At 41.3% G+C, this 17,505-nt stretch overlaps 2 protein-coding genes across 2 annotated transcripts; both read right to left on the bottom strand.

The window, feature by feature from the left end:
• Window positions 1-1,363: 1,363 nt before the first annotated feature.
• On the bottom strand, window positions 1,364-15,682 carry LOC140453368 (gap junction beta-2 protein-like). Its single transcript, XM_072547937.1, has 2 exons — window positions 15,607-15,682; window positions 1,364-2,053 (listed from the first exon to the last, which is right to left on the bottom strand). The coding sequence occupies exon 2, from the start codon at window positions 2,040-2,042 to the stop codon at window positions 1,374-1,376; it is 669 nt and encodes a 222-aa protein (XP_072404038.1). The 5' UTR covers window positions 2,043-2,053; window positions 15,607-15,682; the 3' UTR covers window positions 1,364-1,373.
• Window positions 5,142-15,713, bottom strand: LOC140453367 (gap junction beta-2 protein-like). The gene is made up of 2 exons (XM_072547936.1): window positions 15,607-15,713; window positions 5,142-7,829 (listed from the first exon to the last, which is right to left on the bottom strand). The coding sequence occupies exon 2, from the start codon at window positions 7,816-7,818 to the stop codon at window positions 7,045-7,047; it is 774 nt and encodes a 257-aa protein (XP_072404037.1). The 5' UTR covers window positions 7,819-7,829; window positions 15,607-15,713; the 3' UTR covers window positions 5,142-7,044.
• Window positions 15,714-17,505: the final 1,792 nt, after the last annotated feature.

Here is a 17,505-nt window from a genome sequence, read left to right as displayed (position 1 = left end):
GATACAGGGTTAACTATTTGGGACTGAGATGAGGAAACATTCAACTAAATCAAAAATCTGCAAATGCTGGAACTTTTAAACAAAAGCAGAAACTCCTGTTGAGTTTTTCCAGCAATTTCCAGTTTTGTATGAGGAAACATTTCTTCACTCAGAAAATGGTCAACCTGTAGAATTCTCTAATATAAAAAGCTGTGGAGGGTGGGTCACATTCAAGAAAGATATTGCTAAGTTTTTATATCTAAACAGCACTGAGTTGTGTGGAGAGAAACAGGACTATGGCACTGAGATCGAGGATCAGCCATGATCATAGTGAATGGTGAAGCAGGCTGGAAGGGCTGAAAGGCCTACTCCTGCTCCTAGTTTCTATGTATTAATGTTTTAATCTTCATGGCACTGGAGCACACAATGAATGCTTATAAAACATGAACTTTAGCTTCTTGTCAAACCTGACAAACAAATGTCTCTTTATTAGTGACTTTGCTCAGTCCATAATTGTGTCAGTTGGAGACAATGGAGTAAAATATTTCTGGGTGAGGTCAGATCACATTCATCTTCTCAATTGTCCACATTCCACTCATGGCAGAAAATGACAAGTACTTTACACTAATCAACAATTAGTTCTTCTTGAATTTGCATCTAATTACCTGAAGCTCTATTTATAAGTCTGGTATTTGAAATATTAGACTTAGTAACACACAAATCTAAATTCTAGCAAAAGCATGAGAACTTAATTGTTCTTGAATTGTGGATGAACCACTTGTGAAGAAGTTCCTGTAGCAACCAGATTGGGTTGGTTTGTTTGGTTTATTTGGAAAGTAGCAATGTCATATGGATTATGCAATATCTGAGCAGTGGCATGTAATGTTAGCTGATCTCAGCCAGATTGGTAATAAAGGGCATGGAGATGAAAAAAATAGTCCCGAAAATTGTTCACATTCACCCATTAGTAAGTAAACCTTGCGTTGTTTGCTCATGAGATGAGCACAGATCAGACATTCTGAGGCAGCTCAAAAAGTCTACCATCATGCACCCTGGTGAATAATGCTAAACGTGTGGATAAGGTACACTGGACAATCACAGACGTGAAGCCCAAGGAATTCAAATGTGCAACAGAGACAGGAGGAAAAGAAATTGGTGGAGAAAAATATCAGGAAGACAAATCAAATTTCTTTTTTTCTCAACGTAATATTCCTATATTCATACCCCCATTCAAATTTTGAAGAATGCTTTTACAGATTGAATGAATTTGATATTTTGTGGAAATGTTCACTGATGGTTCGTGTCTGAATCCATACCAATCACAAACCATTCAGATACCAGTTAGCTTCATTCAAGCTTTTATCAATTTTTGAAAAAAGTCAGTTTTATTTTTGTTATTGGTTTTTGTTGGAAATCCACAGGTTGTACCAAAAAACAGAGTATTTTACAATTAAGTAGCAAAGTTCAGTAACATTCAGCAACATGCAGACAGCTGAAGTCACTAACATGAAAATCGTACAGATCGTTTTCTCGGTTGGTCTAGAAATGAAACAGTCCACAGTATTGGGACAGGGATATTCACTGCATTTGACAAGTCTGAGCATCTTATAGCCTTCATAAATCCAATAGAATAAGAACATAAAGACGCCTTCAAACAGCAACTTAAACAAAATGCTGACCAAGTAAGTTCGAAAAAGAGGGGCATCGATTTTTACTTTCTGCAAATCTGCATTCTGATTAAAGATTTTTATGTTCTTCCTGGATTTTTTCCTTTGATGAACATGCATGCCGATGAGAAATGATGGAATGGACACAAAGAGGAGCTGGAAAACCCACAGCCTGATGTGAGAGATGGGGAAGAAACGGTCGTAGCACACGTTCCTACAACCAGGCTGCTGTGTGTTGCACACAAAGTCACTCTGTTCATCTCCCCATACAGTCTCAGCTGCCACCACTAAGACCAGGACACGGAAGATGAAAATGACCGAGAACCACACCTTCCCCAGGGATGTGGAATACTTGTTCACTCCACCCAACAAAGATTGAAGGGAATGCCAATCCATTTTTGTTCACCCTAGAAATAAACAGAACCAGTTACAAGTTAGGATCTGGCAAGACCATAGAAATTACTTTTAAAAAGGTGCCTTCAGTTTGCCTGGTTCCATCTTGTTAGTTGTAAGGGTACACTGACTCAGCACCATAATCAATTTTTATCTCGGTGCCTCTCTGAGAAATTAGAATGTGTAAGTAGCTACATTCCAATTAGACCCAAAACATTAATTTGTTTTTTTCTCTGTAGATGCTGCCAGACCTACTGAGTTTCTCCAGCTGTTTCCATTTTTATTTCAGATCTCCAGCATCTGCAGTATTTTGCTTGTATTCTCAACTAATTTCCCTGTTTCTGCTAAGCTAGGAACACTTGTGTCTGTTCCGCCACAATTTGCTCATAAATTACACCCAAAATATTTGCTTCCCAAATTGTTATAATTATACTTTGTGATTCTATGAGATGTGGCATTTATTAACTATCCCTAGAAGCCCTTGAGCCCCCATTTTGAACTGCTGCAGTCCATGTGCTGTGGGTTGATCAACAATGCTATTAGTGAGGGAATCCCACCATTTTAACCCAGTGACAGTGAAGGAACGGTGATATATTTCCACGTCAGGATGATAAGTGGCTTGAAGGCCACCTTGTAGCTGGTGATGTTCCCATGTACCTGTTCCCCATGTCCTTCTGGATGGAAATGGCTGTGGGTTTGGAAGTTGCTGTCGAAGGAGCTTTGTTGAATTTCATTGCATCTTTGTAGATCGTACACACTGCTGCTACTGAGCATCGGTGTTGGAGGGAATAGATGCTGCTGGATATAATGTCAATCAATGGGCTGCTTTCCCTTGGATAGTGTAGAGCATTATTGAGTGGTGGTGGTGCTGTAACTTTGGAGAGGTGAGTAGGGGGAGTTCCATCACAATCCTGACTTGTGCCTTGTAGATGCTGACTTTGAGGAGTCATGAGAGGAGCTACTTGCTGCAAGGTTCCTAGCCTCTGACCTACTCTTGTAGCTAGTGTGTTTGTCTGATAACTCCAGTGATCTGGTCAATGGTTACTCTAGGATGTTGATAATGGGGGATTCAGTGATGACAACATCATTGAAAGTCATGGGTGGCGGTTAGATTGTCTCTTGTTGGAGATGGTCATTGCCTGGCAATATTGGCATTAATTATAGAAATTAACATAAAATTGCACTAGCAGGTGATTTGTACACTAATTGAAATACTTGCAAAAATTTTAATTTAACGTAACTCATCTCCACCCAGACACTAATTTACTGGTAAAATATCTACCTTGTTACTTTGAAATGCCAATAATAAACAATGATTTACATGATTAGTTATCATCATCTCATACTTTTCCAAATTAATTAGCCTGAAGTCTATTTTTCTGATTGGTCCTATTGGTCAGTTATTGGTGCATAGTTGTAGCTATAAGGTTAAGGTGTAAAATTTGCCACCATGTGAGTTCCTAGTCTTGGCAGGAGGTGGTATGAAATAAAGGTCAGATGCTTTACATAACTGGGAGATAGAACATCAGCAGAACTGTTGTGATTCTATTCTAGTTGTTTGGCTGTGGTTATGGAGATCAGGTAACAGACTGGTCGTTCCATCAATTCTAAATCAGAGGGTTAACATTCTGATCCTTTCAGTTGGAAGCTATAATTCAGTCAAACCAAGAAGAACCTTACCAGGAATCACGTCCAACTGCTTGCACTGGATAGAATTAAGCAGGTAACTACCACACCAGACTTCCAGAAAAATGCCCTCTATTAGAATATTAATTTTATATCCAATACTGCAAAAGAAAATAGCTACCTACCTATCAAACCAGCACCAAAAGTAATGCAATAAATTTGCAACTTAAACATTGGTACAAGTACCATAAATAACCCATATAAGTGATCCACTGTCTCACCAATATTGTAAAAGGAGAAAATGTACACCTATATCTGCACTTACATGGTAAAGACTGACTTTTGTGTCAAACAATTAAACTCCATTACAGGTACAGGATGATGATTTTTTTTAAAAATGGGAGGCATCATAGTTGAATTCGACAAACGCAACTTTAAAGAAATCTGAATCAAACTGAACTAATTCAGGTCATTCCTACAAAGTTCACCTTAATCCCTTAGCCACACCTGGCACCTGACTATTGACTAACTCCTTGTATACGAGTTGAATCAGCCAAACATTGACCTGTATTTTGCTTTTAGGAAGTTTACAAAGCCAATGACCTTTGCGTTGTAGATATCCTACATGGTAACCAATGAATCTTCGTGTCAGAAAATATTCCAACCATGACCCAACAATTAAACTGAGCTTTACTTGTCTTTGGATACCCAGTAATGTCTGTCCCAGCTCATACTTATCCTCAGTGCTCCCCTGATTGCTTGGATGATATTTAATTAAGACAATGGGGACTTGTCTGTCAGAGGACCCCAGCTCTCCCTGAGTTATCTCTTTGGGGAAGGTTCAGCAGGACAAAGTGACAAACTGACAGAAATGGTTAGCAGTGAATTTTCCCCCAGACTGCAGAGGAAGACAAACCATCAATCAACATCCACAAGAGCTACCAGCCAACTGGAGTCCAGCAATTGACTCGTGCAGGCAGCGCCATCAGGACAGGTGGCAGCTGCTGGTATTGCACCTGGAGGAGGCCAAGGTTCAAGAAGGACCCCAGACTCACACGTTGTTGAAGGTGGGATTGGGGTAATAGGAGGGTCCTGAAGGAGGTCAGTGGTGACGTACTACCCAGCCCAACTCCGGGATGTCCAATAATTTAGAGAGACCCTTTGGATGAAAGACCCCTCCCTGGGAGCCAGCAAACAAGCCAGATTGGATTCTTCTTCTTGGGCTCCGTGGACAGCTAGTTCCCTGTTTGCTGCTAATGGGATGAGGTCATTTAAGGCCTCCACTTGACGGTGGGGTCGGTAGGCCTTCACAAGCCCCATGTTTGCAGACAAAATAGGGAAGTGACAGTAAGCAAGTGTAGATGTCACCCAAAAGCTTCAAGGCTATTTCCATGTTCTCCACCTCCAAATTCACCTGAGGGCAGGGCATTGAAATCAGTGCCTTCATTTTTGTTCAAATTTAACCCAAGACACAGCTTAGTTCAAACATAAGTGATTTATTGTAACATATAATCAAGTTTTATATCATGAGGTACATTTTTTATATTCCAAAACAGTCATTGTGCTGCCATTATCCTAACAAACATAACAAATGAATTGCACATTCCAGTTATACCTTAAGCTAGGAGTTAGTCATTCAGTTTCTTAGTTCAATATCCAGGCAACTGGACTACCTGAATGTGCTACAGCATCATGGGGCGAAGACATTATGGATCCATTCTCCAGGAATAAGAAAGAAAGGGCATGGGATATGAAAATCCATTCTTAAATATGGTTCTAAGATTTCTTTAGACATCCTCAAAAAATAACAGTTGACAGTTTATATTCAAACAGTGACAAAGAGAACATGTAACCATTGAGACACAATGCTTCAGTCTTCTGCACAGTTTTGCATTGAGTCAGTAAAATAATAAAGATTAGATTCGATTCCCTACAGTGTGGAAACAGGCCCTTCGGCCCAACCAGTCCACACCGACCCTCCGAAGAGTAACCCACACAGACCCATTTCCCCCTGACTAATGACCTAACACTATGGGACAATTTAGCATGGCCAATTCACCTGACCTGCACATCTTTTGGAACGTGGGAGGAAACCGGAGCACCCGGAGGAAACCCACGCAGACACAGGGAGAATGCGCAAACTCCACACAGACAGTTGCCCGAGGCTGGGATCGAACCTGGGACCCTGGCGCTGTGAGGCAGTAGTGCTAACCACTGAGCCACCGTGCCGTACCTGGCTGAAAGTAAAATTTGTCATTTCATAACATGCTATGTTAAAGACTGCCCTTTCATCTGTTGTTCACTCTTCCACAATCAGTCAGTGCTGTTGAAAATAAGCAGCATGACAACATACCAAGGAGAAACCAAGCCCAAATTACACTGCACCTTGTGAACATTCCAAACAGCAATTCACACCATTGGCAGCACCTTTAAAATAAAAGACCTGAAGCTCTGAAAATCTAAAAGTCACGCAGATCAGATTTCCAGCAGGTAGCTTAGTACAAGTTACTCTCAGCAGCCAGATTCCCACAAAAACTATGGGTTTTAACCTCTGATAGTTTTATGCGAAGTAGCATCAGGATATCTCACAAACAGGAGATTGTAGTGAAATAATAACAGAGAAACTCAGTCGTCTGACAGCAGTTGTGGGAGGAAAGCAGAGTTAATGTTTTTAGTCTAGTGACTCGAAATGTTAACTCTGTTTTCTATCCATAGGTGCTGCCAGAACTGCTGAGTTTCTCCAGCAATTTCTGTTTTTGTTTCAGATCTCCAGCATCCACAATGCTTTATTCTATTTTAGGAGACAGTGGTGCATTGAGATCATGGGCTTCTTGGCAAGCATGGCTCATGACAAGGTCCACTCCTTGGTATTTTAAGTCTTGCCCATTTACAGAAGTATTAGCCAACTCTTACCTTATTGGGTATTTTAGGCACCGTTATCTTGTTTTGAATAAAATATTGCACTTAATCCAATTCTTTGATATTCTGATATTCAGCTTCTATTCAAAACACAGTGTACAGCTTATGTGATAATGCTTATAATGTATGTCAGATCCATTCCTTCTAAGAATGTGTCACTTTATTCATATTCCTTCTATGTTTGATCTTATTGAGGCTTTATTCATGGAGGTTTACAATTGTCTTCAACAAAAGGCAGTGATTATGTGTTCATAAGGAACCCAGGAATGAGTAAATTAAAGTGGCAGTAATGTATAACAGTGACAAACAGAATACTCAGAAATCAAAATAAATAGATTGCACATAAATTGATATGTCATCTCTTCTGATAGTATCTCGTTGCAAAGTCACAAGATAACTGAGGGGCCCAGAATCACATGCATATTGTGTATCTATAAATAATTTGGGACGATTGTCTTTTTTAAAATACAGAAGTGATATCAGAACTGCTCTTTTGCTCATTGTCAAATTTTGCTGTGCTGATATTCGATGAACTGTGAGCAACCGCTAATTTTTTGTTTTCATTGCTCCTTGCTGCTGCAAAAAGATTTTTCTTCCATTGCATAATGCAATACTTTACAATTAAGTAGCAAAGTTCAGCAACATTCAACAAGATGCAGATAGCTGATATCACTAACATGAAAAGGGTGAAAATTGTTTTCTCGGTTGGTCTAGAAATGAAACAGTCCACAGTATTGGGACAGGGATATTCACTGCATTTGACAAGTCTGAGCATCTTATAGCCTTCATAAATCCAATAGAATAAGAACATAAAGACGCCTTCAAACAACATTTTAAACAAAATGCTGACCAAGTAAGTTCGTAAAAGAGGGGCATCGATTTTTACTTTCTGCAAATCTGCATTCTGATTAAAGATTTTTATGTTCTTCCTGGATTTTTTCCTTTGATGAACATGCATGCCGATGAGAAATGATGGAATGGACACAAAGAGGAGCTGGAAAACCCACAGCCTGATGTGAGAGATGGGGAAGAAACGGTCGTAGCACACGTTCCTACAACCAGGCTGCTGTGTGTTGCACACAAAGTCACTCTGTTCATCTCCCCATACAGTCTCAGCTGCTACCACCAAGACCAGGAGGCGGAAGATGAAAATGACCGAGAGCCACACCTTCCCCAGGGATGTGGAATACTTGTTGACCCCATTCAGCAGAGAATGAAGGAAATACCATCCCATTCTTGATTACTCTAGAAATAAATAGCACCAGTTACTTTACTGCAACAGAAAATCTATTTATCTACTAATTACTGTTAAAAATTGGGCATGCATGCGCTTCTTGTAAATTTCTCATGAAGACGTCTAGCCACACTTACATGTCAGAATCCAGTAATGAAGTTGCCCACAGTCTAACATTTACAATAGAAATTCTGTATGTAAACAGTTTTCTGTCACAGTGTTGATACAGAGTGTGACTGATAGGGGGCACTGTGGAACACATTCCTAGCTGGGCTCATGTTAACTGTTCCCACCTCCTTAGGAAACCAGGAATTCCCACTGTAAGTTGGGCAATTTCATTTTATATAACAGTGGAGAGGAAAACGTAGCAGTGAGAAGAGAACCCTATCTTCAGATGTGCTGCCTCATCATGTCCTGCTGTACAATCTCATTGACAAACCATCTTAGTAAGAACTGCTCACTTTCTCAATGAGAGGTTGGAGCACAAAAATATGAGAAACAAAATAAAAGGTGATAATCTCTGTAAGTAACACAATGTCTTTAATTATCTTTTTAATATTAGCATATCTCCTTTCTTCTTTCAGGAATTTGTAAATTTTTATTTTGTTATTTTCTTCCATATCTTCCAAACTTATTTGCTTCCAACTTCTTTGCTCATTTGGAATATTGTGAGCAGTTTTGGGCCTTATATCTAAGGAAGGATGTGCTGGCATTGGAGGGATGGGACTTGTCATATGAGGAGTGGTTGAGGACTCTAGGTCTGTACTCAATGGAGTTTAGAAGATGAGGGGTGCTCTGATTGAAACTGACAGAATAATGTGGGGCCTGGATAGAGTGGACATGGAGAAGATGTTTCCACTAGTAGGCGAAACTAGTACACAACAGCATAGCCTCAGACTGAATGGACAACCCTTTAGACTTGAGATGAGGAGGAATTTATTCAGCCAGAGGGTGGGGCAACTGTGGAACTCATTACTGCAGAAGACTATGGAGACCAAGTCACTGAGTGTATATAAGATAGAGATAGACAGGTTCTTGATTGTTATGGGATCAAAGATTATAGAGAGAAGGCAGGAGAATAGAATTGAGAAGTATATCAGCCGTGATGGAATGGCGAAACAGACTTGATGGGCCAAATGGCCCAATTCTGTGACTATATCTTATGGTTTTTATGGTTTTTTGGCCGTGAAGCTGATGGATTTTGCTGGGTATGGGGCTGTAGGTGTTAGTAACCCTCCATTTCTGTGCCCAAAGGATCATCTTGTATGTATGTGACAGCAATCTATTTGAGAAATTCTAAGGGTAAAAAGACCCTCAAAGTTTGGGAGAAGATTTGTAGCTCGGGTGCTCGTTGTTGTGGTTCTGTTCGCCGAGCTGGGAATTTGTCTTGCAAATGTTTCGTCCCCTGTCTAGGTGACATCTTCAGTGCTTGGGAGCTTCCTGTGAAGTGCTTCTGTGCTGTTTCCTCTGGCCACTACAGTGGACAGCTCGAACTGACAACCGGAAGTGGCAGAGACAGGCCACTATAAATGCCGGAGGAAACAGCACAGAAGCGCTTCACAGGAGGCTCCCAAGCACTGAAGATGTCACCTAGACAGGGGACGAAACGTTTGCAAGACAAATTCCCAGCTCGGCGAACAGAACCACAACAGTAAAAAGACCCTCTTGGGAGTTATGTACAGGCCCCCAAACAGTAGTCTGGATGTCAAATGTAAGTTGAATCAGGAGCTGAAATTGGCCTGTCGCAAAGATGTTACTACATTGTTATGGGGGATTTCAACATGCAGGTAGACTGGGAGAATCAGGGTGGTATTGGTCTTCAAGAAAGAGACTTTGTGGAGTGCCTCTGAGATGGATTCTTAGAACAGCTGGTGCTGGAGCCTACCAGGGAGAAGGCAATCCTGGATCTGGTATTGTGCAACGAACCAGAATTGATCAGGGACTTCAAAGTGAAGGAGCCATTGGGAAGTAGTGACCATAATACAATAAGCTTCAATCTGCAATTTGAGAGGGAGAGGGTACAATCGGAAGTGACAATATTTCAGTAGAATAAAGGGAACTATGGAGCTATGAGGGAGGAGCTGGCCAAAGTTCAATGGTGCAATACCTTAGCAGGGATGACAGTGGAGGAACAATGGCAGATATTTCTGTGTATAATGGATATCACCTGATGAAGGAGTGTCGCTCCAAAAGCTAGTGTGCTTCCAATGAAACCTGTTGGACTATAACCTGGTGTTGTGTGATTTTTAACTTTGTACACCCCAGTCCAACACCGACATCTCCAAATCATAAGAAGGAAATACGCAGAGAAAAAATGAGGTACGAAGGTAAACTGGCCAAAAATATAAAGGAGGATAGTAAAAGTTTTTTTAGGTATGTGAAAGGCAAAAAAAATGGTTAAGACTAAAATTGGGCCCTTGAAGACAGAAACAGGGGAATATATTACGGGGAACAAAGAAATGGCAGAAGTGTTTAATTGGTACTTCAGATCTGTGTTCACTGGGGAAGACACAAGCAATCTCCCTGAGGTAACAGTGGTTGAAGGACCTGAACTGAAAGGAATTTATATTTGCCAGGAATTGGTGTTGGAGAGACTGTTAGGTCTGAAGGTTGATAAGTCCCTGGCGCCTGATGGTCTACATCCCAGGGTACTGAAGGAGGTGGCTCGAGAAATCGTGGATGCGTTGGTGATTATTTTCCAGAGTTCGATAGATTCGGGATCAGTTCCTGTGGATTGGAGGGTGGCTAGTGTTATACCACTTTTTAAGAAAGGTGGGAGAGAGAAAGCAGGAAATTATAGACCAGTTAGTCTGACCTCAGTGGTGGGAAAGATGCTGGAGTCTATTATAAAGGATGAAATTACAAAACATCTGGATAGTAGTAATAGGATAGGTCAGAGTCAGCATGGATTTATGAAGGAGAATTCATGCTTGACTAATCTTCTGGAATTTTTTGAAGATGTAATTCTGAAGATGGACGAGGGAGATCCAGTAGATGTAGTGTACCTGGACTTTCAGAAAGCTTTTGACGAAGTCCCACATAGGAGGTTAGTGAGTAAAATTAGGGCGCATGGTATTGGGGGCAAACTACTAACTTGGATTGAAAGTTGGTTGGCTGACAGGAAACAAAGAGTAGTGATAAACGGCTCCATTTCGGAATGGCAAGCAGTGACCAGTGGGATACCGCAGGGATCAGTGCTGGGACTGCAGCTTTTTACAATATATATTAATGATACAGAAGATGGTATTAGTAATAACATTAGCAAATTTGCTGATGAAACTGAGCTGGGTGGAAGGATGAAATGTGAGGAGGATGTTAGGAGATTACAGGGTGACCTGGACAGGTTAGGTGAGTGGTCAGATGCATGGCAGATGCAGTTTAATGTGGATAAATGTATGGTTATCCACTTTGGTGGAAAGAACAGGAAGGCAGATTACTACCTAAATGGAATCAATTTAGGTAAAGGGGCAGTACAAAGAGATCTGGGTGCTCTTGGACACCAGTCAATGAAGGTAAGCATGCAGGTACAGCAGGTAGTGAAGAAGGCTAATAGCATGCTGGCCTTCATAACAAGAAGGATTGAGTATAGAAGTAAAGAGGTTCTTCTGCAGCTGTACAGGGCCCTGGTGAGACCACACCTGGAGCATTGTGTGCAGTTCTGGTCTCCAAATTTGAGGAAAGACATTCTGGCTATTGAGGGAGTGCAGCGTAGGTTCACGAGGTCAATTCCTGGAATGGTGGGACTACCTTACACTGAAAGACTGGAGCAACTGGGCTTGTATACCCTTGAGTTTAGAAGACTGAGAGGGGATCAGAATGAGACATATAAGATTATTAAAGGATTGGACACTCTGGTGGCAGGAAACATGTTTCTGCTGATGGGTGAGTGTCGAACCAGAGGACACAGCTTAAAAATACGGGGTAGATTACTTAGGACAGAGATGAGGAGAAACTTCTTCACCCAGAGAGTGGTGGGTGTGTGGAATGCTCTGCCTCAGAGGGCAGTGGAGGCTCAGTCTCTGGATTCATTTAAGAAAGAGTTGGATAGAGCTCTCAAGGATAGTGGAATCAAGGGTTATGGAGATAAGGCAGGAACAGGATACTGATTAAGGATGATCAGCCATGATCATATTGAATGGTGGTGATCATAGCGAAGGGCAAATGGCCTACTCCTGCACCTATTGTCTATTGTCTATTGTCTATTGATTGCAGTCAGATGCACAAAAACCTACTAACATTCTTGAAGATTTATATTAATATTCATGATATTTAACTTAAAGGAATAATACAACTTGCAATAAGTTTACTATGATGTTCCTTATTTTAAAAGGTGGTATCATAAGACAAAACAAAAACTGAAAGAACTGCGGATTCTGGAAATCAGAAACAAAACAAAAATTGCTGGAAAAGCTCAGCAGATCAGGTAGCATCTGTGGAGGGAAATCACAGCTAACGTTTCAGGTTCTGGTGATCCTTCCTCAGAACTGAAGGTAGTTAGGAAAATGCTGGTTTGAGTTCAGAAGAGAGAGTGGGGGAAAGCAGATAGGAGTAAATGACAGGTGGAGACAGAGCCCAAAGGGAGACAACGAAGTGGATAGTGATCAGCGCAGGACGATGAATAGCCAATAATGGGGACTGTCAGTGGCTAACACAGAATAAGACAAAAGATTTTTGTCAACAATCGTTAACATGTTGATGTGAGGTGTGAACAACATCTCTACGTTAACTACTGCAGCACCAACAAATTCATTATTTACGTTGGTTCAGGGCAGAGGGGTGGCCGTGTGTAACTGCATAGGTCCCAGTAATGTGGTACATCGGGTACATGAAACATTTCTTTTTCTAGCCCCACTCCGGCCCCCACCTACAACTCTCTCTCTGGCATGCCAGTAACATCATCGGTGCTGATTCCCTCCTTCGTCCGGAACGGGAAAGGTTGATCAATTTCCACCTCGCTTTGACCTTCACCTGATCCATCTCTGACTCCCCCTTTCCCTTCCTCAACACCTTTTGTTTTCCATTTCTGGGGATAGCTGGTCACCAGTAACCATTACAAACCCAACGACTCTCACAGTTACCTTGACTATACATCCTCACACCCTGCTTCCTGTAAAGACTCCATTCCATTCTCCCAATTCCTCTGTCTCTGTCACATCTGTTTAGATAAGGCCAACTTCAACAAGGGGGCTTCTGAAGCGTCCAGCTTCTTCCTCTTCAGAGGATTCCCCAGCACCAATATTGACAGGGCCGTCAGCCAGGTCTGACCCCTCTCCTGCACTTCCACACTCACCGCCACTCACCCCTTCCAAAGCAGTGATAGGCTCTTCTTCATCTTCTCCTACCCACCAACCAGCATCTCCAGGGGAGGTGATGGCCGACAGACATTATCACCTAACCGTTAATCCAGAGACCCCAGTCATGTTCTGGGGACTCAGGTTGGAAACCCACCATGGCAGATGGTGCAATTTGAATTCAATAAATATCTGGAATTAAGAGTCTAATCATGACCATGAATCCATTGTTGATTGTTGGAAAATCCCTTCTGGTTTACTAATGTCGTTCAGGGAAGGAAACTGCCATCCTTACCTACTTGTGACTCCTGACTGTGTAATGTGGTTGAACTTGAACTGTCCTCTGGACAATTAGGGATGGGCATTAAATGCTGGTCTAGCCAGCATCATCCACGTTCTGAGAGTGAATTTTTAAGAAATCCACAACCAGCAGATGATCAGTTGCCATTCCTGTCACCTCCAATGAGATGCCACTAGCAGGCACATACTCCCCTCCCCTCCCTTGTCAGTATTCTGCAGGGACCGTTCCCTCTGGGACACACTGGTCAACTCCTCCTCACTCCCAATATCGCCCCACAGCCCATGGCACTTGCCCCTATAACTGCAGAAGGTGTAACATCTGCCCATCTACTTCCTCCCTCCTCTGTATCCATGGGCCCAAACACACTTCCCAGGTGAAGCAGCACTTCCCCTGCACTTCCCACAATCTAGCTGACTGTATTCACTGCTCACAATGTGGAGCATTGAGGAGTCAAAGCATGGAACTGGGTGACTGCTTCACAGACCATCTACATTCTGTTCCACGAAAAGACCCTAATCTTCCAGTTGCCTGCCACTTTAACATCCCACCCTGTTCCCTGGCCAATATCTCTGTCTCAGGATTGCTGCAGTGCTCCAGTGAAGCTTAGCGTAAGATGGAAGAATAGGACCTCATTTTCTGCTTGGGGTCCCTGCAGCCTTCTGGACTCAATATCAAGTTCAACCTTCTCCCAACCCCCACACACCAGGCCTTGTTATCATGTGGTCTGCTATTACACACAGACGAAAGTGGGTACTGCAGATGCTGGAGATTAGAGTCAAGCTTAGAGTAGTGCTGGAAAAGCACAGCAGGTCAGGCAGCATTTGAGGAGCAAGAAAAATGACATCAGGGTTTTGGTCCGAGGAGTTGATTTTCCTGCTCCTCGGATGTTGCCTGATCTACTATGCTTTTCCCGCACTGCTCTAATCCTGCTATTACACACAGCCCATTGGTAGCCATGAATACTCCCCATTAGTAGCTGTTCATTCTCCCAAGATGATCATTATCCAATCGTTTTTCTATCCACCTGTCCTTGCTCTCTACCTCCACATATCATTTAGTCCTTACCCCTCTACCCCCATCCTATCTTCTTCAGAAAAAAAACAACTTTTTTTCTCGCTACCATTACACCTGAAGAAGAGTCAATTGGACCCAAAACGTTAATTCTGATTTCTCTCCACAGATGCTTCCAGACCTGCTGAGATTTTTCTAGCAATTTCTGTTTTGGTTTCAGATTTTCAGATTTTGGTTTTCTTAACCCATAGAAGGGCATCCTTCCCCCATCTCATCACACTGATCACAAAGTGGGGGTGGGGTATTTGGCATTGCCAAGACTGCACTGAAAGCTGTAGTTTGAGAACAATATAATGAGAGGTAACAAACAATAATCACCTCTGAACCTAAAAACCTCTGAATTAAGAAAAACAAAGAAAAAATCAGATGACTGACAATAATCAGTTAAATAAAACAAATACTAGAACATCTTTTAACTGTATTTTGTCTATTAAAGCTCTCTTCTAAATGTCTTTCCATATTTTGATAACTTTAATGGAAAAAGTTCTGTGGTGGTGAGTTTCACATTCTCCCCACTCTCTGGGTAAAAGTGTTTCCTTTGAATTCCCTATTGGATTTATTACTGATTTTTTTTTATTTATAATTCCCACTGTTGGGTTGCCAACAAATGGTGTCATGTTTTCTGTGTCTACCCTATCAAACTACCTTCATTTTCAAGACCTCACTCAAGCCATCCCTCAGTCTACCCTTCCCTGGTGATTTGATTTGACTTATTGTCATCAGATGTGCCTAAGTACAGTGAAAAACTTTGTTTTGTGAGCAATGCAAGCAGATCTTACCAAAAAAGGACATACAGATCTAAGGGTGCTTAGACAGAGTGAGGCATACAAGCTTGCAGCTGCACAGGAAGATCAATGTTAGATTTGAAATTAGAGAGAAAAGAAATCTGACTTGTTCCTGAGTGAAACCAAAGATGCTGCCTGACCTGTTGTATATTCTCGGCAATTCTGTTTTTATCTCAGATCAGTGAATCTGGTTATAAACTCTCCCTACCGATACAAACATGCAAATCTTTTCTAACAGGTAATTAAAAGCAAAATACATGAGAAATATCTCTTTCTAAAACAAGATGAAATGTATCTTGAATCTATAAAACACACAGAACATAAAATAAATTCTGCTTACCTTGTTATATATTTAGAATTATACATTCACTGTTGAAGGTGAAGTGCTGTCTGCGATATCCCAGATTGATAATTAGACCACAACCAGGCAGTTTTTCTCTAATGTGCCTATAATCAGAGGCAGAAACAGTTTGAAATAAAACACAATGTGGCAAGGACAAATGAAGAATGTAGGTGGACTGGCTATAAAGGGACATTGTTTCACTAAATGGTCTTCTATTGTTCCTCTAGAGTGACAAAGACATCATTCTACACTAACTTCCTCTTCCCTGCATTCCCACTGTATAAACTCCAAATTTGTCTCTGACACCAATGCTTACACAAAAGCTTGATGTTACAGAATTCTTTATATTCCTCCACTATTCATGTATCTCGCATACATATTTTCAACAATCAAACCTATGACATCTCTTTGCTTAGATCTCTCAATTTCAATTCAGTTTAACTGACCGAGGTGAGCGTTTATACTACACATGAGTCTCCTCCCACAAATCTTTACCTAATCCTATCAGCTGTTCCTTTCTCCCTTTTGTGTCTATCCAGCTTTCCTTTAAATAATTCCACACAATTTGCCTTAACTGCTCCCTGTGATGGTGCATTCCATAGTTTCACTATTCCCCCGGGGGAATACCTCCAGCCCTGAGTTCATCCTCGGGTGATTGTCTGTATGGAGCTTGCACATTCCCCACTGGTGTCTGCATGGGTTGACTCCAGGTGGACTGGTTTCCTCCCACAGTCCAAAGATGTGCAGGTTGGGTGGATTGGCCATGATAAATTGCCCAAATGTGTAGACTAGATGGATTAGCCGTAGGAAGTGCAGGGTTACAGGGATGTGGTAGGGGGCTGGGTCTGGGTGGGATGCTCTTCAGAGGGTCAGAGTGAACTCGATGGGCCAAATAGCGTACTTCCAGACTATAGGGATTCTGTGATTCTACAATTCCTTTTCTAAAGAATTTCTTTTTGATTTATTAGTAACTATCTTATATTTTCGATTCATAAATTTGGTCAGTCTCTAAGTAACTTCTCCATATTTATAAGAAACATTTCCTTAACTTTAAATATCCTTCGCTTCCATTTTACTCAGGTTAAGAACACCAGCTGTTCAAACAGATGCAAAATATATGGATGCTGGAACTCTGAAACAAAAACAGAAACTCAGCAGGTCTGGCAGCCTCTGTCTAGAGAGAAAGAGAGTTAATGTTTCTTGTCCAGTGAAGAGTTAAATCAGACTCAGAAGTTAACTCAGTTTCTCTCTCCACAGATGCTACCAGACCCTGCTGAGTTCCTCCAACACTTTCTGTTGCTATGCCAGTGTATTCAATCCTTCCTTATAGTTTTAACCTCTCAGTTCTGATGGCACCCTTGCAGACCTTCTTTCAAAGATAATTAAAGGCAAAATTTTGTGGGAAAATCAATTTTCCTTCAACTATGAATTGCATTTTTAATCCAGAAAGCACAAAGGATGTAAGATAAATTCAGCTTACCTTGTTCTATGTTTAGAATGACAATTTCACTGTGGAAAGTAATACATGGAAACCCTGTCTAAATTATCCCAGGCTGATATCTAGACTGAAACTAGAGAGATTTTCATCTTGTGGCTGTAATCAGCAGCAGATCCAGGTGAAATAAAAACAAAAAGAGGCATCCACAAAGGAAGAATGTAGATTGACCAGCTATGAACAATTCAATTTCTTCTTCTGATGTTGTGGTAGATTTTGAACTTGGCTCAGAATAAATTTGAAAAAGCATCAGTACCTTTGATATCATAAACACATCTTTGTGATATTTTGATACTGGAGTGTAAATATTACTAAGATGTTTGGATGCATTGCACATCCTTTTAAATGCAGAGTAAGGAATGACCAGGATTGCTGATGTAAGAACATTTTTGGGAGTGGCG

Source organism: Chiloscyllium punctatum, chromosome 27, assembly GCF_047496795.1.
Source record: "Chiloscyllium punctatum isolate Juve2018m chromosome 27, sChiPun1.3, whole genome shotgun sequence".
In the NCBI taxonomy this organism is placed as follows: domain Eukaryota; kingdom Metazoa; phylum Chordata; class Chondrichthyes; order Orectolobiformes; family Hemiscylliidae; genus Chiloscyllium; species Chiloscyllium punctatum.
Note: the sequence above shows the minus strand (reverse complement) of the source record. Positions and strands in the feature narration are given on the sequence as shown.

Excerpts from the sequence above, each read along its gene's own strand:
- LOC140453368 (XM_072547937.1), bottom strand. The coding sequence starts at position 2,042 with ATGGATTGGCATTCCCTTCAATCTTTGTTGGGTGGAGTGAACAAGTAT.
- LOC140453367 (XM_072547936.1), bottom strand. The coding sequence starts at position 7,818 with ATGGGATGGTATTTCCTTCATTCTCTGCTGAATGGGGTCAACAAGTAT.